The sequence below is a fragment of the Globicephala melas genome, chromosome 16 (genome assembly GCF_963455315.2).
Source record: "Globicephala melas chromosome 16, mGloMel1.2, whole genome shotgun sequence".
In the NCBI taxonomy this organism is placed as follows: Eukaryota; Metazoa; Chordata; class Mammalia; order Artiodactyla; family Delphinidae; genus Globicephala; species Globicephala melas.
In genome coordinates this window covers 17,631,030-17,658,745 of record NC_083329.1, presented here as the reverse complement: position 1 = coordinate 17,658,745, position 27,716 = coordinate 17,631,030, and the positions used below count along the sequence as shown (strand labels likewise).

The window sequence follows — 27,716 nt, the reverse complement described above, 5'->3', positions numbered from 1 at the left end:
ACCAGTTCTTCAGGTGTAACTTAAACTCTACACATAAGCAATAAGCCCTGGGGAGACCGAGCCATGTATACCCTCCCCAGGGCAGAGGTGGCAACTCAGTACCAAGTATTCTTCTACTTCCCGACCCCACGACCAAGGCATGATTAATCTAATCATGCCACTTCCTCCAAATGCAGGAAATTACCACATCATCACTACCAATCAGGCTGCCATACGGGATGAAAGCCCACCCTACCAAGTTTCCTACAGTGTTATAAAATTAGAGAGTAACAAAAATATTCTCAACTAATTCTAAAAGCACTTATCTAAAAGCAAAAGACTGGAAAAGCAAAGATGACTTTTGTGCAGGTGGTCCTCTTACCAGTTGTTCACCATTGTAATGACCCTCAATAATACGATCGTAGGAGATCCCAACAGGTATTATCAAGATGTCTGGGATGGTATTGGTAGACAGAGTATCTACTACAACTGACAAAAGTCCTGCCCGAGCACAGGAGATTTTTCCACTCCTAGAGCGTGTGCCTTCCAGAAAAATCTCCAAGAACTGCTGCTGTCGAAGTAGTTCAACTATATGCTGGAATATAAGGAGAAAGTAAAATATGAACTCATGAACTCAAGATCACCCAACTTAGAATAAGCTCAGCAAAGTTAAACCTAAAAAAACAAAACAAACAAACAAACAAAACCTATAACTTCTGACAAAATATTTTGCTCACACAGATAATATCAAAAGAGCTTCTCCAATGTTATATTTTGGTGATAACAAAAAGTAATCATCAAACCCATATCCAAGCAATAATCACGAAAATAATTACTCAGACAACTGTTTTTTAACAATCTCAATCAAGGGGCTTCCCTGGCGGCGCAGTGGTTGAGAGTCTGCCTGCCGATGCAGGGGACACGGGTTTGTGCCCCGGTCCAGGAAGATCCCACATGCCGCGGAGCGGCTGGGCCCTTGAGCCATGGCCGTTGAGCCTGCACGTCCGGAGCCTGTGCTCCGCAACGGGAGAGGCCACAACAGTGAGAGGCCTGCGTACCGAAAAATAAAAAGTCTGAATCAAGTCTCATTTTCTTCTACTGTGATAGCTACCATAATGACTTTAAGAGTAATTAGAGATCACACGTACCCCGTGGAGCAAAGCTCTATAGAGAATATCTTTCCGTCCATCTGGCGTCTCATCTAGCCTCCGTCGTATGAAAAAGCCCCCAAGCTTATGGATCAGGGTACTATAAATTTAAGAACGCATTAATTTTTTAAAAAGAAAAATTTAAAAAGAGTACTCAAATTCCAAGTTATTCGAAACGTGTCATTTGGATATAAACCTCATGTATTGTTTGAGTTGCTGATTGTGAAAATGTGGACATTTTTCCATTTTCCATATATTGACGTGTTTCAGTCATTTACATTATTCATTAGCCTTCAGAATATCACTGTGTATAATGAAGCTCTGTTACATCTGTTCTAAGCCAAAAGGAGTTTACATGATATATTATCCCGCAAAGGTGCTGGTACAGACTTTAAGAGGATTATAGCATACTGCTAAATTTAAAAACCCTGCCCAGGGTCTTAAGACACTGACCTTTAGACATACCAAAATTTTCCTAAGGCACATTTACTACAATGTGTAGTAATGTGATGTTACAAATGTGATGTTACAAAAGCTCCTTTGGGGAAACCTTCTCAAGTAAGTATTTCTTAGAGAGTATCCCAGTAAGACAAGAGTAACTTTATCAAACTGGAACCAAGCACAACCATCCTCCCAAAACATGAAACCAAAATTTGCTTCATTTACACATACATAGAATAAAACAATTCGCACAACCCCACTTCTCTGTCTACAGCACTGATGAATTACTTTGATATGAGGTTGAAACTTTCCAAAACTTAAGTCAGCTTTTCCAAACTCAGAGCCTCCTCCTATTCTGTTCAAACAGAGTGATATTAATATAAATATTAATATATAGTTTTGGAATCTTCTACAGTCAGCATAAGGAGGCCACAGTAAGATATATCCAGAACTTAATGTCACTCTTTGAAAGTAAAACTCTGCAGAATAAATTCTTAATAAATGAGATGAACCATCCACAAAAATAAGCCCCCTTGAAAAGTGGTTTGTGAATGTACAGACTGGCATGTAACAAAAGAACACTGCAAATAAACAGGCCAGGTTATCGAGAGTCTGTCATGCCTGAAGGAATGATAAGCTGAGCAATGACTGGCATAGAGGTGGTGAAAAGGGAAGTTGGCTTATGCGAAATGATCAATGTTTATTAAGTACTTCCCCAGAGATCCACCTGGAGAACCAATCCAACCTGGAGGGAATGAGGACATGAGTTGTTCTGATTACAGAAGAGGCAAACTATTATGGGGCAAGGCTTCTCTAAGAGCCCAGCTGGAACAGTCTTCTTCATGCCTAAGTACGTTTCTGATGACTTTCTAATTCAACTTTCCAGGTTCCTTGACACTGGGAAGAGGTACCCATGAGAGAAAACATAGATATTCTGATACTTGGAAAAGCATGTCTGCCCTGTAGGGTCATATCACGCTGGATTAGAGCTAGCTGTTTGCCTACATTCCCCATTATTTTATGAGCTATTTGAAAGTAAGGACTATGTATCTTGTTCTCCCTTGTCTAGAGCACATTTGGGTAAGTACTGGCTTACTGCATGAACGAATGGCTTCTCTTCAGTCATCCACATGCATCAGATTAGCTACAGAACTCTGAGCCAAGGGATTAGGAAGGAGCTCCTTGTCCTGTGAGGCTGAGGATCAGGTTTCATGGCAGGCAAAGCAGTGACTGCCCCCTTGTGAAGCGCCGCCTGCACAGCCTGCTTCCCTTCCAGTCGCTCCACATTCATCCTCCTCGTGCTCTCTACTACTCACAGAGCTGACCTGAGAGATGCTTTGTACTTTGAAGTATGAAACTAAATACTTTTCAAATCTGTGACCTCTTCTCCAAGAGCACTGTTATACTTTTATTTAAGCCTTCATTACCTTTTATCTGAACTACTGCAATAGAGTCAGAATTGATCTAACTCCCTCTAATCCAGAATGACTTTTCAAAATGCGAATCTGAACGTATCATTTCTCAAGTATGGGATACACTCTAAACTCTTGGCTTAGAAATTGTTTTGACCTAACTCTCACCACCTATGCAGTCACCACCTCCAACCTCTGAACCCTGCTAACGCACCCTACATTCTAACCCTAGAGGCTAAGAACTGCCTGCTGGTTCATGACCATATCATGCTTTTAAATCACTCTGTCTTTTCACATACTATTCCCTCTGAATGGAATGCACTGCATTCCCCTGAAAACCTCTAAAACATACCTTTTATGTTATACTGTAATTATTATGTTTCTAGCTCTACTAAATTACGAGGTCAAAGTAACAGGTAAGGTTCTTTCTTACCTTTATACCATTACCACCTGCCTACCACCACCCTGACCCCACCTGCGCACTGCCAAGTCAGATACAGTAATTTGCTATCTTATCTTTCTAATTGCCTTTTATATGTTTGATAAATACTGCTGATAAGTTTAGCTATTCACAGTTCACCAAATATCCCATATAAAACACAGAAATGATGATGACAGTCTTTTGTTGTTGTTGTTTTATTGGAGTATGGTTGCTTTACAATCTTGTGTTAGTTTCTGCTGTACAGCAGGGTGAATCAGCCACATGTATAAATATATCCCCTTTGTACTTCTTTCCCATTTAGGTCACGACAGAGCACTGGGTGGAGTTCCCTGTGCTATACAGTCAGTTCTCATTAGTTATCTATTTTATACATAGTAGTGTATATATGTCAATCCCAATTCATCCCAATTCATCCCAATTCATCCCACCCACCCCTTCCCCCGTCTGTTCTCTATCTCTGTGTCTCTATTTCTGCTTTGCAAATAAGTTCAAATGATGATGGTCTTAATGCTTTTTTGTACTTTCCAAATTTTCTGCAATAAGCATGCATTACTTTTATAATAAAAATAAAAAAGTTAATGTCCTCATTACAATAAATGTATCAAAAGGTATAATACAAAAAGAAAAATTCAAAATATAATCTTCATACCTTAACTTTCCAAATAAGCTGGTCTTACCTGAAGATGGGGATGTTGAGATTATTGCCTGAAGCAATGTATGGCGCTTTGATGTTATGGCAGAAGAGGATGAAAGTGAGCAGCAGATAGTCAATATGTGATCTATGAACTGGTAGAAATATAAGTGGCAAATTCATCTAGCAAAAGGAAAAACACCAAATTTAAAATTCAGATGGAAAGTTCAATTACAGTTTGCAACTTCACATTTGGTTAAGGTCATTCAAACACTAGCTACTTAGTGACTCATTCTTTAAAAACATTTTTCCGTAATAAGAACTTCTTTCAATTTAATATCATCTAGCTAAAAACAACTACACCAACAGAAAAGAATCAGGGAAGGAGGAGAACAATCAAGAGTTCAAGTTGACTATATATCTTCTGAAAGGAAGCCCTAATCATATAAAAAGAACATAGTTTTTGGCCACAAGCTTGGTTTGGTTTGAAATCCTGGGCAAGTGACTTACTGGCTGTGACTTGGGACAATTTCTTAATCTACATGTGCCTTTATTTCCTCATGTATAAAATAAGGCTTGTTCTACCTGATTTTCAGAGTTATTGCAAGATAACTTACAGAAGGAATCCTGCATATTGCTGGAAGGTGCTCCTTTACCCCACTTATCTCCCACAAACACATAACTACTGTAGTTATCTCACACGGGGGGAAATCTTGCAAATGTGTAGGAATGCACAACAGTATACAAGGAAACATTTGAAAAAGAATTCCAAAATCGCTCTGCAAATGTGGAGAATACAGAACGACAGATTCACATAGTTCTTGCCTCAGTTGCAGCTTTAACCATCTCAAGTTGACCCTTGTGAATCTGAATATTCCAAAAGAAGCTGTTGAACAGTTTTAGCAGCACCCATCCGGTCAGTCTGAAAGGAAGTTAAAAAAATTTTTTAATGTATATACATATATTTATATATATAAACATATATATTTGACATTTGTCTACCTAAAGTTTTGAACCTGCAACGTGAGTGATTGTAATTGACTTTTTATGAGCACGTGTGCATGTATGTGTGTGTATGTGTACATCTGAATTGTGAACTTAAATAACTGACCTTACACATGCTACTTACAGAAGCATCCATTTATTATGTACTAAAATCTTACATTTCATTCTCATTGCACACTTTATACTTCAGAAGCTAATGATCGAGCAAATATTTAGGTGAGTAGTGATCCCTCTCCTGCATACAAATCACTCCACGACACGGGCATGTGCAGATTCATCAAGAAAAAGAGAGAGAGAGGGCCCAAATAGATAAAATCAGAAATGAAAAGGAGAAGTTACAGCCAATACTACAGAAATACAAAGGTTCACACAAGATTACTACAAACAATTATATGCAAATAAAACGGATAACCTAGAAGAAATGGACAAATTCCTAGAAATGTACAATCTCCCAAGACTGAACCAGAAAGAAATAGAAAATATGAACAGACCAATTACCAGTAATGAAACTGAGTCAGTAATAAAAAAATAAACTCCTAGCAAACAAAGTCCAGAACCAGATGGCTTCACAGGTGAACTCTACCAAATATTTGGCGAAGAGTTAACACATATCTTCTCAAACCATTCCAAAAAATTGCAGAGGAGGGAACACTTCTGCATTCTGCTCATCTTACGAGGCCAGCATCACCCTGATAGCAAAACCAAAGACATCACAAAAAAAGAAAATCACAGGCCAGTATCGTTGTTGAACATAGATGCAAAAATCCTTAACAAAATATTAGCAAACCAAATTCAACAATACAGTACATTAAAAGTATCACGCACCATGATCAAGTGGAATTTATCCCAGGATGCAAAGATAGTTCAATATCCACAAATCAATCGATGTGATACATCACATTAACAAATTGAAGAATAAAAATCATATGATCCTCTCAAAAGATGCAGGAAAAGCTCTTGACAAAATCCAACATCCATTTATGATAAAAACTCTCAACAAAGTGAATATAGAGGGAACATACCTAAACATAAGAAAGGCCATAAATGACAAACCCACAGCTAACACCAGACTCAATGGTGAAAAGCTAAAAGCATTTCCTCTAAGATCAGGAACATGTCAAGGATGCCCTTTCTTGCCACTTTTATTAAACACAGAATTGAAAGTCCTCACCACAGCAAACAGACAAGAAAAAGAAATAAAAAGAATCCAAAGTGGAAATGAAAAAGTGAAACTGTCACTGTATATACATGACATGATACTATACTTAGAAAATCCTAAAGAGGTCATCAAAAACTACTAGAACTTATCAATGAATCTGGTAAAGTTGCAAGATACAAAATTAATATACAGAAATCAGATGCATTTCTATACACTAACAATGAACTATCTGAAGGGAAATTAAGAAAAGAATTTCACTTATAAATGCATCAAAAAGAATAAAATACCTAGGAATAAATCTACATAAGCAAGTAAAATACCTGTACTTGGAAAAATGTAAGACACTCATGAAAGAAACTGAAGATGACACAAGCAGATGGAAGGATATACTGTGTTCATGAACTGGAAGAATTAATATTGTTAAAATGACCATATACCCAAGGTAATCTACAGATTCAATGTAATCCCTATAAAATACCAATGGCATTTTTCACAGAACTAGAATAAATAATTCTAAAATTTGTATGGAAACACAAGACCCCAAATAGCCAAAACAATCTTAAGAAGAACAAAGGTGGAGGTATCACGCTCCCTGATTTCAAATTATCTTACAAAGCTACAGTAATCAAGATAGCACGTACTGGCACAAAAACAGACACATAGATCAGTGGAACGGAATAGAGAACCCAGAAAGGAACCCACATTATAAGGGCAATTAATCTATGACAATGGAGGCAAGTATACACAATGGGGAAAAGAGTCTCTATAATAAATGGTGCTGAGAAAACTGGACAGCTACATGCAAAAAACTCAAACTGGACTACTCTCTCACACCATGCATGAAAATAAATTCAAAATGGATTAAAGACTTAAATCTAAGACCTGAAACCATAAAACTTCTAGAAGAAAACATGGGCAATATACACTTTGACATCAGTCTTAGTAATATTTTTTTTGGATATGTCTCCTCAGGTAAGGGAAACAAAAGCAAAAATAAACAAATGGGACTAAATCAAATTAAAAAGCTTTTTCAGACTGAAGAAACTATCAACAAAACAAAAAGGCCACCTACTGAATGGGAGAAGATGTTTGAAAAGGATATATCTGATAAGGGGCTTATACCCTAAATATACAAAAAACTCAAACAACTCAACATCAAAAAACAAACAATCCAATTAAAAAATGCGCAGAGGGGGCTTCCCTGGTGGCGCAGTGGTTGAGAGTCCGCCTGCTGATGCAGGGGACACGGGTTCATGCCCCGGTCTGGGAAGATCCCACATGCCGCGGAGCAGCTGGGCCCGTGAGCCATGGCCGCTGAGCCTGCGCGTCTAGAGCCTGTGCTCCGCAACGGGAGAGGCCACAACAGTGAGAGGCTCGCGTACCGCAAAAAAAAAAAAAAAAAAAAAAAAATGCGCAGAGGATCTGAATAGACATTTTTTCCAAAGAAGACATACAGATGGCCAACAGGCACATGAAAAGATGCTCCACATCACAAATCATTGTGGGAACACAAATCAAAACCACAATGATTGCACTGGTTCAAGATGACAGAGTAGAAGGACATGCTCTCACTCCCTCTTGCGAGAGCCCAGGAATCACAACTAACTGCTGAACAATCATCGACAGGAAGACACTGGAGCTCACCAAAAAAGATACCCCACATCCAAAGACAAAGGAAAAGCCACAATGAGACGGTAGGAGGGGTGCAATCACAATAAAATCAAACCCCATGACTGCTGGGTGGGTGACTCACAAACTGGAGAACACTTACACCACAGAAGTCCACCAACTGGAGTGAAGGTTCTGAGCCCCACGTCAGGTTTCCCTACCTGGGAGTCCGACAATGGGAGGAGGAATTCCTAGAGAATCAGACATGGAGGCTAGCGGGATTTGATTGCAGGACTTTGACAGGACTGGGGGAAACAGAGACTCCACTCTTGGAGGGCACACACAAAGTAGTGTGCACATCAGGATGCAGGGGAAGGAACAGTGACCCCATGGGAGACTGAACCAGACCTACCTGCTAGTGTTGGAGGGTCTACTGCAGAGGCGGGGGGTGGCTGTGTCTCACCAATGAGGACAAGGACACTGGCAGCAGAAGTTCTGGGAAGAGTCCGCCATTACCCCCACCAAAGAGCCCAGGTAGGTTCCAGTGTTGGGTCGCCTCAGGCCAAACAACCAACAGGGAGGGAACCCAGCCCCGCCCATCAGCAGACAAGTGGATTAAAGTTTTACTGAGCTCTGCCCACCAGAGCAACAGCCCGCTCTACCCACCACCAGTCCCTCCCATCAGGAAACTTGCACAAGCCTCTTAGATAGCCTCATCCACCAGACGGCAGACAGCAGAAGCAAGAAGAAATACAATCCTGCAGCCTGTGGAACAAAAACCACATTCACAGAAAGATAGACAAGATGAAAAGGCAGAGGGCTATGTACCAGATGAAGACACAAGATAAAACCCCAGGAAAAGCAACTAAATGAAGTGGAAATAGGCGACATTCCAGAAAAAGAATTCAGAATAATGATAGTGAAGATGATCCAAGACCTCGGAAAAAGAATGGAGGCAAAGATCGAGAAGATGCAAGAAATGTTTAACAAAGACCTTGAAGAATTAAAGTACAAACAAACAGAGCTGAACAATACAATCACTGAAATGAAAACTACACTAGAAGGAATCAATAGCAGAATAACTGAGGCAGAGGAACGGATAAGTGACCTGGAAGACAGAATGGTGGAATTCACTGCTGCAGAACAGAATAAAGAAAGAAGAATAAAGAGAAATATAGACAGCCTAAGAGACCTCTGGGACAACATTAAACGCAACAGTATTCGCATTATAGGGGTCCCAGAAAGAGAAGAGAGAAAGGACCCGAGAAAATATGTGAAGAGATTATAGTCAAAAACCTCCCTAACATGAGAAAGGAAATAGCCACCCAAGTCCAGGAAGCACAGAGAGTCCCATACAGGATAAAACGAAGGAGAAACACACCGAGACACATAGTAATCAAATTGGCAAAAATTAAAGACAAAGAAAAATTATTGAAATCAGCAAGGGAAAAACGACAGATAATGTACAAGGCAACTCCCATAAGGTTAACAGCTGAGTTCTCAGCAGAAACTCTACAAGCCGGAAGGGAGTGGCATGACATATTTAAAGTGATGCCAGGGGAAAATCTACAGCCAAGATCTACCTGGCAAGGATCTCATTCAGATTTGATGGAGAAATCAAAAGCTTTACAGACAAGTGAAAGCTAAGAGAATTCAGCACCACCAAACCGGCTCTACAACAAATGTTAAAGGAACTTCTCTAACTGGGAAACATAAGAGAAGAAAAGGACCTACAAAAACAAACCCAAAACAATTAAGAAAATGATAATAGGAACATACATATAAATGATTACCTTAAACATAAATGGATTAAATGCTCCAACCAAAAGACACAGACTCACTGAATGGATACAAAAACAAGACCCATATATATGCTGTCTACAAGAGACCCACTTCAGACCTAGGGACACATACAAACTGAAAGTGAGGGGATGGAAAAAGATATTCCATGCAAATGGAAATCAAAAGAAAGCTGGAGTAGCAATACTCATATCAGATAAAATAGACTTTAAAATAAAGAATGTTACAAGAGACAAAGAAGGACACTACATAATGATCAAGGGATCAATCCAAGAAGAAGATATAACAATTATAAATATATATGCACCCAACATAGGAGCACCTCAATACATAAGGCAACTGCTAACAGCTATAAAAGATGAAATCCACAGTAACACAATAATAGTGGGGGACTTTAACACCTCACTTACACCAATGGACAGATCATCCAAACAGAAAATTAAGAAAGACAAGCTTTAAATGACACAATAGACCAAGTAGATTCAATTGATATTTATAGGACATTCCATTCAAAACCAGCAGATTACACTTTCTGCTCAAGTGCGCACAGGATAGATCACATCTTGGGTCACAAATCAAGCCTCAGTAAACTTAAGAAAACTGAAATCATATCAAGGATCTTTTCTGACCACAACACTATGAGATTAGAAATCTATTACCGGGAAAAAAACGTAAAAAACACAAACACATGGAGGCTAAACAATACGTTACTAAATAACCAAGAGATCACTAAGGAAATCAAAAAATACCTAGAGACAAATGACAATGAAAACACCATGACCCAAAACCTATGGGATGCAGCAAAAGCAGCTCTAAGAAGGAAGTTTATAGCAATACAATCCTATCTCAAGAAACAACAAACATCTCAAATAAACAACCTAACCTTACACCTAAAGGAACTACAGAAAGAAGAACAAAACCCAAAGTTAGTAGAAGGAAAGAAATCATAAAGATAAGAGCAGAAATAAATGAAATAGAAGCAAAGAAGACAATAGCAAAGATCATTAAAACTAAAAGCTGGTTCTTTGAGAAGATAAACAAAATTGATAAACCATTAGCCAGACTCATCAAGAAAAAGAGGGAGAAGACTCAAATCAATAAAATTAGAAATGAAAAAGGAGAAGTTACAACAGACATCACAGAAGTACAAAGTATCCTAAGAGATTACTACAAGCAACTCTATGCCAATAAAATGGACAACCTGGAAGAAATGGACAAACTCTTAGAAAGGTGTAACCTTCCAAGACTGAACCAGGAAGAAATAGAAAATATGAACAAACCAATCACAAGTAATGAAATTGAAACTGTGATTAAAAATCTTCCAACAAACAAAAGTCCAGGACCAGATGGCTTCACAGGTGAATTCTAACAAATTCTATCAAACGTTTAGGGAAGAGCGAACACCCATCCTTCTCAAACTCTTCCAAAAAGTTGCAGAGGAAGGAACACTCCCAAACTCATTCACCATAACCCTGATACCAAAACCAGACAAAGATACTACAAAAAAAAAATAAAATTACAGACCAATATCACTGATGAATATAGATACAAAAATCCTCAACAAAATACTAGTAAACGGAATCCAACAACACATTAAAAGGCTCATACACCATGATCAAGTGGGATTTTTCCCAGGGATGCAAGGATTCTTCAATATATGCAAATCAATCAATGTGATACACCATATTAACAAATTAAAGAATAAAAACCATATGATCATCTCAATAGATGCAGAAAAAGCTTTTGACAAAATTCAACACCGATTTATGATAAAAACTCTCCAGAAAATGGGCATAGAGGGAACCTACATCAACATAATAAAGGCCATATATGAGAAACCCACTGCCAACATCATTCTCGATGGGGAAAAACTGAAAGCATTTCCTCTAAGATCAGGAACAAGACAAGGATGTCCACTCTTGCCACTATTATTTAACATAGTTTTGGAAGTTCTAGCCACGGCAATCAGAGAAGAAAAAGAAATACAAATTGGAAAAGAAGAAGTAAAACTGTCACTGTGTGCAGGTGACATGATACTATACATAGAGAATCCTAAAGATGCTACCAGAAAACTACTAGAGCTAATCAATGAATTTGGTAAAGTTGCAGGATACAAAATTAATGCACAGAAATCTCTTGCATTCCCATACACTAATGATAAAAAATCTGAAAGAGAAATTAAGGAAACACACCCATTTACCATTGCAACAAAAAGAATAAAATACCTAGGAATAAACCTACCTAGGGAGACAAAAGACCTGTATGCAGAAAACTATAAGACACTGATGAAAGAAATTAAAGATGATACCAACAGATGGAGAGATATACCATGTTCTTGGATTGGAAGAATCAGTATTGCGAAAATGACTATACTACTCAAAGCAATCTACTGATTCAATGCAATCCCTATCAAATTACCAATGGCATTTTTTCACAGAACTAGAACAAAAAATCTTAAAATTTGTATGGAGACACAAAAGACCCCGAATAGCCAAAGCAATCTTGAGGAAAAAAAGTGGAGCTGGAGGAGTCAGACTCCCTGACTTCAGACTACACTACAAAGCTACAGTAATCAAGACAATATGGTACTGGCACAAAAACAGAAATATAGATCAACAGAACAGGACAGAAAGCCCAGAGATAAACCCACACACCTATGGTCAACTAATCTATGACAAAGGAGGCAAGGATATACAATGGAGAAAAGACAGTCTCTTCAATAAGTGGTGCTGGGAAAACTGGACAGCTACATGTAAAAGAATGAAAGTAGAACACTCCCTAACACCATACACAAAAATAACCTCAAAATGGATTAGAGACCTAAATGTAAGACCAGACACTATAAAACTCTTAGAGGAAAACACAGGCAGAACACTCTATGACATAAACCACAGGAAGATCTTTTTTGATCCTAGAGAAATGGAAATAAAAACAAAAATGAACAAATGGGACCTAATGAAACTTAAAAGCTTTTGCAAAGCAAAGTAAACTACAAACAAGATGAAAAGACTACCCTCAGAATGGGATAAAATATTTGCAAAGGAATCAACGGACAAAGGACTAATATTCAAAATATATAAACAGCTCATGCAGCTCAATATTAAAAAAAAGAAAAACCCAATCCAAAAATGGGCAGAAGAGCTAAACAGACAGTTCTCCAAAGAGAACATACAGATGGCCAAGCAGCACATGAAAAGCTGGTCAACATCACTAACTATTAGAGAAATGCAAATCAAAACTACAATGAGGTATCACCTCACAACAGTTAGAATGGCCATCATCAGAAAATCTACAAACAACAAATGCTGGAGAGGGTGTTGAGAAAAGCGAACCCTCCTGCACTGTTGGTGGGAATGTAAATTGATACAGCCACTATGGAGAACAGTATGGAGGTTCTTTAAAGAACTAAAAATAGAATTACTGTATGATCCAGCAATCCCATTACAGGGCATACACCTAGAGAAAACCATAATTCAAAAAGACACATGCACCCCAATGTTAACTGCAGCACTATTTACAATAGCCAGGAAATGGAAGCAACCTAAATGCCCATGGACAGATGAATGGATAAAGAAGATATGGTACATATATACAATGGAATATTACTCAGCCATAAAAAGGAATGAAATTGGGTAATTTGTAGAGATGTGGATGGATCTAGAGACTGGCATACAGAGTGAAGTCAGTCAGAAAGAGAAAAACAAATATCGTATATTAACGCATATATGTGGAACCTAGAAAAATGGTAGAGATGAACCGGTCTGCAGGGCAGAAATTGAGACACAGATGTAGAGAACAAACGTATGGACACCAAGGGGGGAAAGTGGCGGGGGGGGTGGTGGTGGTGTGATGAATTGGGAGATTGGGATTGACATGTATACACTAGTATGTATAAAATGGATAACTACAAAAACCTGCTGTATATAAAAAAAAAACATAATGAGATATGATCTCACCCCTGAGATATGATCTCAGAATAGCTATTATCAAAAAGACAACAAATAACAAGTGTTGGGGAGAATGTAGAGGAAAGGGAACCCTTGTACATTGTTGGTGGTAATGTACATTAGGGTAACCACTATGGAAAAGAATATGGAGATTCCTCAAAAAATTACAAATACAACTACCATATAATGCAACAATTCCACTCCTGGGTATTTATCTGAAGAAAATGAAAACACTAATTAGAAGCCATATATGCACCCCTATGTTCACTGCAGCATTATTTATAATAGCTAAGATATGGAAGCAACCTAAGTGCCCATCAACAGACGAATGGATAAAGAAGATGTGGTATGTACACACATATACCCAAAAACACACAATGGAATATTACTCAGCCATAAAAAAAGAATGAAATTTTGCCATATGTGACAACATGGATGGACCTAGAGGACATTATGCTAAGTGAAAAAAGTCAGACAGAGAAAGACAAATACTGTATGATTTCACTTATACAGTATGGAATCTAAAAATCAAAACAACATAATAAAACAGTTATAGATATAGAAAAAAAACAGGTGGTCGCTAGAGGAGAGGCAGTTGGGAATGTAAGAAATAGGTGAGGGAGATTAAGAGGTACAAACTTCAGTTGTAAAATAAATGAATCACAAGTATGAAATGTAACATGGGGAACACAGTTCATAACTATGTAATATCTTCGTATGTTGACAGATCATAACTAAACTTATAGTGGTGATCATTTTGAAATGTACAGAAATATTGAATCACTATGTCATATAACAGGAACTAACATAGTGTTGTAGATCAATTATACTTCCAAAACAAACAAACTCAAAAAAAGAGATCAGATTTGTGGTTACCAGAGGTGGTGGGGGAAGGGGGAATTGGACGAAGGTAGTCAAAAGATACAGACTTCCAGTTATAAGATAAATAAGTGCTAGGGATGTAACATACAACACAATAAATATAATTAACACTGCTGTATGTTATGTATGAAAACTGTTAAGAGTAAATCCTAAGAGTTCTCACCACAAGAAAAAAAAAATTTCATTCTATATCTTTGATTTTGTATCTATATGAGATGATGAATGTTCAGTAAACTCATTGTGGTAATCATTTCATGACATATGTAAGTCAAATCATTATGCTGTACACCTTCAATTTATACAGTGCTGTATGTCAGTTATATCTCAATAAAACTGAGAGAAAACAAAAAGACATGGGCACGTGAAACCCAGCTCACAACTAGTCTAGAAGATGTCAGCAGTACTACAATGGCTGGTAACAGCTGACAGAGATTAATGCACCTTGAAACCTCCCAAGTGCTACTTCTCATGACAGTTAAAGAATAAAAAGGGCTTCCCTGGTGGCTCAGTGGTTGAGAGTCCGCCTGCCGATGCAGGGGACACGGGTTCGTGCCCCGGTCCGGGAGGATCCCACATGCCGTGGAGCGGCTGGGCCCGTGAGCCATGGCCGCTGAGCCTGCGCGTCTGGAGCCTGTGCTCCGCAATGGGAAAGGCCACAACAGTGAGAGGCCCGCGCACCGCAAAAAAAAAAAGAATAAAAAGAGGAGTTGGTTTTTAACATCAGAATATGATAAAACCTCTTTTGGACCAAGAGCATTGTGCTAGGAAAGTGCAACGGTTCAGTCCTGTCTGCTCAAAACAGGATGACTCTTGCTGAAAGTTTTCTGCTTTGCTTTTTATACCTGATCAGGGCCGGTGAGACAGTGGCAACCATTTCTTGAAGGATCTTTCTGGCTTTCTTTTTCACTTTATTAACAGCTTTTGATTGCTGCTGAGCAGAACCATCAGGGTTTAATTCAGCAGCCGCTTCGGCAATTGCCTCTTGTACTCTGATTTCAAAGTGGAAAGACAGACAATGTAACTGGCTCTATGCTACATTCTGTATTATTTTCTAAACTACAGATAACAAATCACAAAACAAAATATACTTTCTCTTTTATGTGATAACACAAGAAAATAAGCTCAAGTTAGAAGTGCTTTCCTTGGCTGTCTATTAAATATTAAGGATATTATATTCCTAAATCAATGAATTCCTGAGGAAGCTGGAAGGCAGATTTGAAAATTTAATTCAAATTCACTGGGTAGCAACTATGTGAATTCGAATGTTCCAGTTATGCTGTGAGGGGCACAGTTACACTGTGGCAGAAAGGAAGAAAAGGAAGATTATCCCTTTAGGCATATAATTCAGAGGTATCCCAAGCCCATTTGCCCAAGTAATGTGTGATTTTTCTTTTGAATACCAAACTTATTATTCATTTACATTGTGGCTTATTAGTGGAACTATTTGTAAAACTCTCTAGGAGGGATCAAAGGTGGACATAAATATTTACAAGTATTTTCCAAATCAAACCAGTAATTTTAAAAAGGCACAGCTCTAGATTTAAATAGCACAGACCAGTAAGCAGTAAGGTAAAAGCGAAGATTTAACCCAGTCTTGTAAATCTTCCACATGACTTAGGGAAGAACGAATGAGGTTTAAACCTCCTTAAATCACTTCTAAAATCCTAGTTATTACTCAAAATATCTGGATGGAATGAAACATACTTGAGGGGCTTTATCTAGAAAACAGAATATATAATAATCCAAGGGAGTTTCAAATAATTGTTTTTTTCTCCCAGTGTTGCTGATTTTAGGCTAGTGTACAGCAAAACTCCACAGAACCCCATCATTCGTTACTACAGAAAGATCAATTCCACATGACACTTATGCACCATCCCTAATTCTATTCCATGAATAGCATTTATTTCAATACAGCCAGGAATGTTTTCGCAAGTAATTCATGTAATTATTATATCTCCATTATCAACTATTCACTCATTTATTCAATAAATATAAAAGTACCTACTACGTGCCACTACTGTTCAGCCCTGAACAACCATACCACTGGGCTTGCATTTCTAAGCATCTTTCAATCCACTCTGGTCTCCAGCTTCCCAAATCCAGGTAGGTGTCTAACACAGGCCACAACAATGAGGTGGAATAGAAACCAACCTTCACCCAAACTCCCATAGGCTAATGGCTGAGCTTCACAACGATTTCCCCAATCCTTTTGAGTTCAAGTCAGTCTCTTCCATTTTTAAGCAAGATCCTCTGAGGGCAAGGACACTTATCTCATTCTCTTAAAATTTCTAATAATGACTTTCTAATACAAGAATTTGTGCCCAGGTACTTAACAATTATTTGACAGAAATATCAAACTCGCTTCTCTTCTGGCTATAAAATAGGAAATGCATCGTCCCAAACATTCATATTACAGAACACTTAACAGAGAACTCTGGAAATATGTGCATATCTGAACTCCAACTCGCCTTTCATTTATTAGAAGCCCATTCAATTATTAATGCATGAAACAAGACTGCTATTCCCACATGGCACCAAAACCATCTGTTCTCTTGCCTTTCCTTGCTTTCTTCTGGAGCTTGAACATTGAACGTTTGGAAACACAAACACCTCTTGAGACAGAGTCCCAGAGAAACTAAAGGTTGATAAAGGAAATTACTTCCCTACACCCACCACCCATACCTACATTTCCCCTTTACAGCAGCGTCCCACCCTTACCTACTGCTGTTCAGTACGTTTTCAGTCACGTTGGTGGCAAACATGCCTTTATGGACATCTCGCTCTTGAACGAAAAGCACGTAAGAAAGACGTCTTGCAAGCCATCCTCGATGCCTGCAACGTGAAAATGATTTAGCAGAGAAGTAGTCTGGGAATACCTAAAACAAGTTGCTTAAACTACACAGGTTCCCCTCCTGTAAAAACAAATCCTCATTTCATCTATTCCTGTAGCAAATTCTCCTTAGTAAGTAGTTCAGGATGCTATGCAGACAGTTTTATTTCTAATTTCCTTCATGTACTCTCAGCTAAAACTTAAACTTGGAATTTATGTATTAATGCTTGAATAGTGTTACTCCGCAAACTAATAATCCAAATATAAAAACAAAAGAAATAAAAGCATCTTACTTTAATACCATTTGAAAAACCAAATATGTTGAATGCTTTATATATAAGCTATATAGCTTATATCTATAGCTATGGGCCATAAAAAATAATTTGGGAGTCTTTTCCTACGATGAAGGGCTATTTTGTTGTTATTACAGTAATTCTTCTAAGGTGATCACTGACTGTCAAATTGAATTGACAAAGTTGATCAGTTGAGAGAAGTCAAGGAAACTAAACAGTGGTCTGAATATTTGTGCTCTGCGCTTATGAAGCCGGAAGTTCTTACTGTTTGGGTAGCTTTTTTGAAAGCACATTCAGCATACCTAGGGAACAGGACATACTCCCATCAGGGACAGTGACTATGTGTTATCTGGACGGGGGTTAAGGACAGGGATCTAGAATAAGAATGCTACAAGCTTCCATTATGTGGTGATTTGAAACCATTTGTAATGATTATATAATGCCTCATTATCATGTCCTCCATAATGATAAGCATATAAACAGTAGAAGATTTCAATTATAAAGTAATTCTGGAAAGATCCAAAAAGCCTTCAATTGAGGAAAAGTAATTTGAGGGGGCTTCCCTTGTGGCGCAGTGGTTGAGAGTCCGCCTGCTGATGCAGGGGACACGGGTTTGTGCCCTGGTCCCGGAAGATCCCACATGCCACGGAGCGGCTGGACCCATGAGCCATGGCCGCTGAGCCTGCGTGTCCGGAGCCTGTGCTCCGCAACGGCAGAGGCCACGGTGGTGAGAGGCCCGTGTACCACCAAAAAAAAAAAAAAAAAAGTTCCTTCATCTCTCCTTCCTGACATTCTTTTTCTTCCTCCTTTCCTGTGTCTCATTTCTCTGAAAACTTAGCCCAATATGTTAAGTGTTTAATTCTAAACTCTTCTATCAGTGAATATTTTCAAAACTATTACTGGAATGTACAAAGTCCAAACTCTTGATGAAATCCCTTCACAATGGACTGAAAGCAGTGTGTGTGTGTGTGTGTGTGTGTGTGTGTGTGTGTGTGTAAAAATGTTTAGGCTATGCTTCATGCAACACACAGAAGAGCTAAATAGCCAACTCACTTGCACAGGTAGCTTATTACACTGAATAGTTCCACACTGCCTGGTCAATACAACATATGCTAAAAAGTGTGTGTGTGTGTGTATGTGTATCTCATATGCTTTTTTTTCTTAACTGCCTCCAACTGAGGACCACAAATGAACTCCTCGGTTTTGTATGTAAAATATCTACTTACATAAAGAAAAGACTCAATGGGATTCCTTTGCTTAGGATCTTAATCATGTCAACCAAAGGAAAAAGAAATTTCTCCTCTTTCCTTTAAACTTGAGAGCAAGAGAGAGAGAGAAGAAAGGGTAGCATGGAAATTAGAAAAAACACATCCCTTGACTTTAGTTCTATTTAAAAAAAAACTTTATACCCAAATATCATCATGCTCACTTATAATATCATCATCAAAATATGAGTAGTAAAATCAGAAAGACTTAAAATTTAAGTATTTGACTTCTTGGATCAGTTTTTTAATGGAATTTTGTGTATTTCTCATCACCTGAGCCTACTACTGACCTACTCCAGGCATTTAATCTTAGAATTATAAGGACTGGTAGCATTTTTGGCTGCCGTTTCTCTCTTGTCTCGCAGACATTCCCCCTCTTTCCTCATCCCCTAGACTAAATTCACTTAGAACAAAGCCTCTTTTCTCCCACTCTGATGCCTAACAGCCTATCCCCATATGCCTGGAATTTGGAAGTAAGAATTCTAAGAAAAGTCTTAAGCTAATAATAAATCAAAGAACATCTGTTCAATAGAGAAAAATATCTTCCAAATCTCTGTAGATAGGTAGATTTCAAAAAGTTACACTTTCTTTGAGGTATAAAATAATAATAGATCATAAGACATTCAAACCTACACCTCTCCTCACACATATCTCTGTCACATTTTGGCACATTTCAGCTGCAGCATCAATATCTGAATAAGGTAAAGAAAGCCAGAAGTGATATATACATGCTCATGAAAATATTATATAATTACAGCAGGAAATAGCAATAGGTCTTCTCAGGTTCCAATTTTTAGATAAAGCCTTTTGTGTCAGAAGTTAGTATCTTATTAACTCTAAAAAAAATAAATAAAGAGATTCATCTTAAAGTGTGTTAACTGGTTATTATGGAATTTTTCTCTTGACATGCATTAGAAGTATAAGAAATGTCTTTTTACCTTGTGTGAGTTTCATTGATATAAATAACATTCCGCAAACCCAAAGATGGGATACTGGGGTTGAAAAATTTATCCTACATAAAACAAAATAAAATTAGACATAAATATATGACTGGATTGCTGGTGAAGGACTCACATTATTAGTTCTTGAGGACTTTTATAATTCAAGCATAAAGTAAGGCATTGCTTCAAAAATCTGAGATGAAGAAAAATGGTGTTTTATTGAAAACTACTTTTTAGCCTTCTAAGAAGGTCACAAACTCAAAACTAATCATCAGCAGCTTTCAAAGGAACTACTGTCTCTCACTTTCCTGCCCTACTCCCCATCCCCAACCAAAAAGAGTTAAAGCCAGAGACAGCTTAAGTCATTGACAGGAAAACTGGAGATTTCAGTGTTTTCAAAATACAAAAATACTATGCTAAGTATCATGTAGTTATTGTGAGATTACTAAATCTCCCAATAATCCTGACACATAAGAATTATTATCCCCATTTTATAGATAGGAAAACTGAGGCTTGCAGAAGTTTAGGATTCAATCCCAGATCTTGCTTCAAAGAATGTGGTCTTTCTATTCCCCTAAAATGACTGTCTACTTAATGAGAAAACATATGGCTAAAGGTCACCCTCTTTACAGGTAATCTTGAAAGATAATCCAGAAATAGCTCTGCTAAAAAGAGAAAGGCCATAACTTTAACAATGGGGGCAAAAAGGTAAACTTTCCACAAATAAATGCTGAGAAAGCACAATGTACCCTCAATAAAAGATGTCAAAATACTTAAGTGATATCTCCTTAGAGAAAAGGAAAATAGGATTTCATAGAAAGGGTAGCAAATGTCAAAAAATTACTACAAAAATACTGTCAAACAAAAATTATTTTAGAAAAACATGCCATGGAAGAATATAAGATCAAGTTTAGCTCTATCAGGTACTATACGTAGGCAAAAATCAATTATCTGTTATACTACTCACCTATCCCCACCCCAGACCATCACCACCACCAAATAATTTCTTACACTCTCTTCTGACTGAAGAACACATTAGAGTTAAGGTATTGTTTTGATCTTTTAAGCATTCAAAATTAGAATTAGATGAGATGCCAGATCTAAAAAGAAAAGCCACATGATCTATTTAAATCTTTATTTCTACTGGCCTATTAATCTGAACTGGCCTTACTCCTAGACTAGAAAATGTCCATGATCCTTCACTTCCACCATAATCTTGCAACAAGGCACTTGTGATTTAAGAGGAACAATATTTCTATCAAGATATTCTTGAGCAGACCTGAATATTTAACATAAACTGCTTGGGTATCACACAAATCTCTCTCAGATTAGTAAATTCCTTATACAAGACTTTCTGCCAAGCCAAACCTGAGTGGAGAATTCTCACAGCACTGTTAGCTGTTCACGCAGGTTATAAGCAACTTCTATAAATTGCAGGGTTAATAAATGGCACTTACATGTCCTGGTAACTGGCCCATCCCAGAGAGAGCTTACCATCCAGTTATACGTTTTAAAAGGTAAGTCTACTGCCTTAGAACACAGCCACATTAGAGTCTACATTCCTGTGCTAACTCATCCCTCTGGCAAAATGCCCTCAGAAGCATACTTCTCATCCAATCGACTCTTCCCAAACACTACACTCTAATGTGGAAGATTTTGTATGGCTTGTTTTTTCCATCAAATACGAACAACAAGCACATGCACACTCCTTCCTAAATCTTCATCATAACATTCTAGTAACCATCCTTCCCTATCACAGAGTCAACCGAAACCCCTCACTCCCTCCACCGCAGGAACAGACACTTAGCAAAAGGGCAAAGCCACTGCTTTAATTTCTTATTCTGTCCTGCTCCACGCTCATGTGTGAGCTCTCTCTCGCGGGCGCGCGCACTCTCTCTCTCATCCATCTTGCTAGGACTTTTAACTTTCAGTGCTAAATTGCAACATCTTGAAGTTACATGAAGGTTCCCACCAACTCTTTGGAAGGGTTATCTTAAAGTAAGATCTACTCTCCCTCTAAAGTCACATTAAAATGAAAAAACAAAACAAAATATAGCCTGGCATCAACTATTAGACCAACATTCACTGAATAAATGAATGGAAAGAAAAACTGAGTCAACATCTTTACTTGGAATATTTGGTTTATAAAGATGGGCCTAAGTTCTAAAAATGCATTAAGTCCATTAAGACTACACAATAATAAAATTCACACAAAGTTGGAAACCTGTGTCACATATTTCACTCTGTTTATTAAAGGTCAACAAAGGTATTAAAGGCAGCATTCTTACCCAGCTCTGGGGAGTACAGGAATAACAACATCTTCCTACAAAGGGCCTTTTCCGGCTCATTAGGCTTTCTTTCCACTTCAAGGTTGCAGATCTGAAGACAGTCGGTCTGAAACGACACTCACCCTAATAAATATTAAGAAAAAATAGTGTGTCAGTAACAAGAAAATTATACTTGTCCACTTGATCTCTAAGCTAGTTCAGATAGAAGAGAAACTTCTGACATATTTTCTTTTTGGTGGCATGTGTTTCTCAGAGTGATTTTTCATTCAAGGTGCTCCCTCTACGACCAACACTGCGAACATAAGCAAAAATTGAGCACCTAAGCATAGCAATAGCTGGCAACACTCAAAGCAGCATTCAAAGGTTTAAAAACTAAGTTATAAAAGGTCAGATAGCCTTCTGACAGTAGCAGAAGGAATAAAGTCAGACTCCGGGAGCCCTATGCTAACAATTCACCTCACTCCCTCTTAAATCACACACTCCCACAAAAGAACGACAAAAGCCTTACCCAGAGTAAACAAGTTGTTATAATACGGTTTAAAATATTTTACTTTAAATGAAAAACAAGGTAAACTTATATAATATTCCTTTATCCTAACAAGAGAGTTTAAAGTCTGGAATTTAAATTATAGCCATACTATCCAATTAGGGTCAAACTCTGCTCTTCTGTTTTAAATAATTTTCTCTTAACTTTGAGTTCATCAGTTGCTCAAATCCCACTGATATCACATTCTCAAAAATAAACCAAAAAACCACCCAAAACTCCAACATCATTTTTTATCTAAAGCAGATAGTGCTCAGGAAACATTTAAAACATGCCATGTTATATTGACATAGGGAAAACAATACAAAAAAAAAAAAAGCATGCCCTTTGGATTGAGATACATACTAAAATCTCCTATTTTCAATTTTTGAAATAAAGTTTACTTCCATTACAAAATTCACACTTGTGAAATGCAATCATGGAAAACAGATACAAAAAGAAAAAAAAATCTCTTTATAATTACACCACCCAAAACAACTAATAGGTTTTTTTTCCTATTGCTTTTTAACATAATCACTGTACTTAAATTTCCTACTCAATTTTCTCTTCCCAATAACATAATATCATAAGAATTTTTAAATATTAGACTTCATAAACAAATCTTCTAACAGCTGGAGGTAGTTTCTGTAGCTATTAACCTCTTTTTGAATTTCTGTTGCTTCCAGTGTTTCCACCTTCATACACACTGAAATGAACATCTTTAGGCTGAATGCTTTTAACCTGTATCTTAAACTTACCCATTCCTCGCTTGCATGCTTACATCGACCAATACTGTATTCAGATGAATTGGGCAAATAAGAAACATCTATCATGCCAAGGGTCAGTGCAGATTCATCCATGTCACAAAGCGTAACTCCCAAATCATGCGCTATAAAAAAATGTATACCGTATAAGTTAATGAGGGATCCAGAGAGCAAATACTAGAACTCAAAATTCTGATTTCTATATTATTTTGCCCCATGATAGGATGTCAAATGAACTATGGAGGACTTCCCCATGTTTAGTCAATGTGTAAAAAAGGACTTTGATGTGTATATATGAATCCAGGCCATCCTGATTTTAAAAAAAAACAAAAAACAACATTCGTTATCTTTGGACTTCATGAACAAAACAGCTATGAATTCACGAGGGTCAATAACAGCTGATTTCAGGTATGTGACAAACAATTATTTCACCTGTGTAACTGAATAGTTCCTGGAAGTATGAAGATACGCATTTATTAAATTAAAGTTACATGTATGCACACAAGTACATACTTTTGAAAAATTATGTGCTGGGAATTCTTCGTCATACACACTGTGCAATGTAAAATGGGTAACGGTAATGAGAGCACCTCTCAAGTTTCCCACTTCAACTGAATTAAGCTCTGAATTTTCTGTGCTGCCTTAAATGAAATGATGTTTGCAATTTTAATACATCTACACAGCTCTAAGACAAAAGTACACTGTTCTAAAATATCTGATTTATAAGTTTTCATATCTTTTCAATAAGCCTTTTCCTACCCTAGGAAAAAATGTTCACTAACAGTGAACTGCTAAAGAAAATAGATATTAACTTAAGATATAAGAATTTTCTAACATAATTCTCAAATTATTTTAGCATTTGACTATTTCTCACCTGGCCTTAAATTAGTCCTTTAAAACCCTGAAAGATCATGTCCAAGTTAACAGTGTTCCTTGGAGGGCAGATGCCGATTTCTTTACAATCCCCACGTGGATTTACAGTGGTAACTGTTATCCTCAGCATGACTATACACATTCTTAACAATTTTATGTGAGTAGCAATCTACCATAATAGGCGAGGGGAGGGAATAGTAAAGCAATGCACCTGGGAGGAAAGCTCTTCTGTATTATAAAACTCAGCTATCAGTTTCAGGTGCAGAATGTAACTACAACCGGCAGAGCCAGCTGCTGCCTGGGAAAATGAAGACTCGTCTGGCCCCTGTGATGAGGGCAGGACGAGAGGTGGAAACAGTCTTGTGCCAATAGGAAGTCCACGCTTCACCCCTCCCTCCCCACGTTTGTCCAAGGTTGAAAAGTACACCCCCCCGTAAAAAAAAAAAAGAGAATCCTGGAGGCGCCAGGCTGTGGGCTGAGGGGAGCCAACTGTGGGTTTTAAAAGCGACAGAGGCAGGAGGGCCAGCTCTGAAGCCAAACAGATCAGAGTTCGAATCCCCCCTGCTTACCATCTGTGTGACTTTGGACGAGTTGGTTAACTTCCATGCCTTGGTTTCCCCATCTGGAAAATGGGCATGATATGATAAATCTTACCTCCTGGGTTGCTGGGAGGACTGGATAATACCCCTAAGACGCCTGGCACAGTGTCTGACGCACAGTGAGTGCTCAGTTCAATCAGTGGTCATCTGTCAACGGACTGTCCCCAGCACCAGCTGCTCCCAGAGCACGCTTGCTGCCTCAACGCCAAAGCCAATGACTCCACGTGCCCTTCCGGTGCGCGGGGGACTGAGCCCACAGGGACTTCCCTCTCGCCCAGGGGAAACCTGCCGCAGCCCGGTCTCCCGGGGAGAGAAAAAGCCCGACCCCCCACGCCGGCACGAGCCGGGCCCATCTCTCAGGGGGAATCCGGGAGCTCGAGGGAGAGGGCCGGGGGGAGCGGACCGCCCGGCAGCTTGCTGGAGTAGCGCCGGGCCCGGTGAGAGGGCGACCACGCACCTGTCCCGGCGCTCCCGGCGCGAGCAGCCTCCCTCAGCCCGCTCCCGCCCTGGCCGCTCGCACCCTCGGCTCCGCCGGCTTCTCCTCTGCAGCTGCCCGCACTTCAAGCCTCCGCCGGCGCTGCTGCAACGTCGCGCCATGATGACGCAATCGGCGCCTGGGGGTGACGAGCGCAGACGAGGGCCAGCCACTTCCGGGAGGGCCAGGGCTGGGGCTAGGCGTCAGGGCCCAGCGGCCGGGGCTCTGCGCGGCTCGTGGCCTCGGGCACTGGGGATAGGTCCGAGAGTAGAAGGTGTGCCCGCAAGTGTGTTTGTGTGGCCAGGTACGGCGTGTGCTGCCTAAACGCGCGGTGATTCTGCCTGGGCGCTGAGTCACGTGAGTGTGGGTGCATCTGCGTTGTGTGAGCTCTGTTCCTCTAGAAGTTTGTATCTCCGCCCGGCTGTCCTGGGAGCCTGCACGTGGGCTGTCTTTTTATGAGATTTGTAAGACTGCAGAATTTATTGGGCATGAGAGAGGTAGGGATTGGGAATGACCCTGTTGTGTAGTTTTCCAAACAGTGGCTGAGTGCCTTTTCCTAAAGGAAGAATATAAGGAATTAAAAGAGAAATAAATAAGGCTTGGACGAGCCCGAGTCCAAATTTCTCTGCCTTTGGTCCTTGAAACAAATTAACAAGGGGCACAAAGAGTTTCTTTCACAGTATTTGTCGTACCATTGACAAGGCCAGTGGTTATCAAGAGATTAGCAATTTAGAAGGGAAAAGATAACCTTTTACATGCACTTAAGCAACAAGCATTAACTATGAACTAGCAGACGGTACAAAGATCGTTAAGGCATAATCCCTGCCGTCACGCCTCTGCCACCAGTCCTCATCTCCTCTGCACACATGAACCCTAACCCTCTCTTCCAAACAATCTCTGCCCATGTCCATCCATCAAAAACCATCCACAGCTCCCACAGTCCAAATGCCTGAGCCTGGCATCTAAGGCTTACACAGAGAGGCCTCTACTTTTCCCACTGTTCTCCATCAAGAGCCCCTGCTTCAGCCTCTCCCATCGTCCCTTGTCAAGCCCTGGGCCCTCATACTCCTAACTGTGCTCACACCTCTCTCAGCTAAATTTGACAAGTTCTGTGTTGAACTAGGACTCCAAGACTTCCCTGATGTCTCCAGCCCTCCATAAACACACTGTCATTTAAGTCTTTACTAAATTTGTTACAATATCGCTTCTGTTTTACATTTTGGGTTTGGGGCCACAAGGCACATGGGATCTTAGCTCCCCCACCAGGGATCCAACCCACACCCCCTGCATTGGAAGGCAAAGCCTTAACCACTGGACGGCCAGGGAAGTCCCAGTGCCTGTTTCTTAGGTAACACTATGATACTTTGTTATAGTAAATACATAACAGTAAACACAGTAACTACTTGTTGAAGCTAAGGAACAAGAAGTAAAACAAGAGTTCTTTCTCTGGCACTTCCTACTTCTGTTTGTAAATCCATCCCAAGACAATTCAAAGCAGCAGGAATTGTTATTCATTTAAAAAAAGATTTTGAGCTTCTTGAAGTCAAGGACCCTGTCTTTATTCAACGCCCCCTCACACACCTTAGCTCTAAGCACACACCTAAGTATTTAAGGCCTATGATGACTAGAATAAGATGAATTCTCATCCCAAAATATCATGAAATTTGTGTACAGATTACTGACCCCTGACATTAAAAAAAGAAAGAAAGAAAGAAAGAAAAAGAAAAGGAGGGGAGAAAATACAGGAAAGTCACAGGATGTGAAGTCACTGTTAAAGAGAAAGTAATGAGAAATGATGTAGAGCACCACGGGAATTAAAGTGTAAGCCAGAGGGGAAAATTAGGTTCTTATATAAACTTCATTTGTAGGCAACTCTTCTGCAACACCCACTGCACAAGAGTTTACGGTACTTGGAGGAGATGTGGACTGCAGTGCACAGATTACTAAATGAGAACTGTTTTGGAAGCAAGTGACACCCTAGGCAGTCTTTTATCAACAGAACCACAATAACTTATAGTAATCCAGATCCAATCTAGTCAGCCAAGGTGGAGCAACAAGGACTGAAGGATTGAATTTACTCTCCTGCTAAGATGACAACAACAATAAAAAAAATTTTTTTTAAAAAGCAAAATATATAAAACAGCAAGCAGTGCAGGACTGTGGTCCATAAGGGAAAGGAAGTGAATGAGGTTAAGCACTATGATTGCCTCAGCCTACTGCCTAGAAAGAGTTGCCAGGCTATAGTGCAGACAGGGGTAATCCAGGGAGAGCTAGGTAGACTTTCTGAGTTGAGAAGCTAGAACTGGGAGACCAGGAAGGCCAAAACAGCTGGAATTGGGAGTAGAGTACCAGAGAGGTGTGCCTCTTCCCACAAGGCAGAGTGAAAAGATAACCAGTGAACATATGGGACC

General features: G+C 39.1%; 1 protein-coding gene across 7 annotated transcripts in view; it reads right to left on the bottom strand.

The window, feature by feature from the left end:
• Nucleotides 1-27,716, bottom strand: part of GPAM (glycerol-3-phosphate acyltransferase, mitochondrial) — a 112,344-nt gene that overhangs the window by 17,344 nt on the left and 67,284 nt on the right. For 2 of the 7 annotated variants that reach the window (XM_060286225.2, XM_060286226.1), the window contains exons 2-10: nt 23,353-23,483; nt 22,072-22,194; nt 19,781-19,854; nt 17,173-17,286; nt 15,297-15,443; nt 4,879-4,975; nt 4,100-4,236; nt 1,128-1,227; nt 362-574 (exon numbers count right to left, since the gene is read on the bottom strand). In XM_060286225.2, coding sequence (XP_060142208.1) covers nt 362-574; nt 1,128-1,227; nt 4,100-4,236; nt 4,879-4,975; nt 15,297-15,443; nt 17,173-17,286; nt 19,781-19,854; nt 22,072-22,194; nt 23,353-23,454 — 1,107 coding nt within the window. In that variant the 5' untranslated portion in view covers nt 23,455-23,483. Of the gene's footprint in view, nt 1-361; nt 575-1,127; nt 1,228-4,099; nt 4,237-4,878; nt 4,976-15,296; nt 15,444-17,172; nt 17,287-19,780; nt 19,855-22,071; nt 22,195-23,352; nt 23,484-24,232; nt 24,252-24,442; nt 24,462-24,800; nt 24,854-24,885; nt 25,268-25,287; nt 25,399-27,716 lie in introns of those variants that run through there. The other 5 variants (XM_060286223.1, XM_030842528.2, XM_030842527.2 and 2 more) reach the window with 5 other exon arrangements.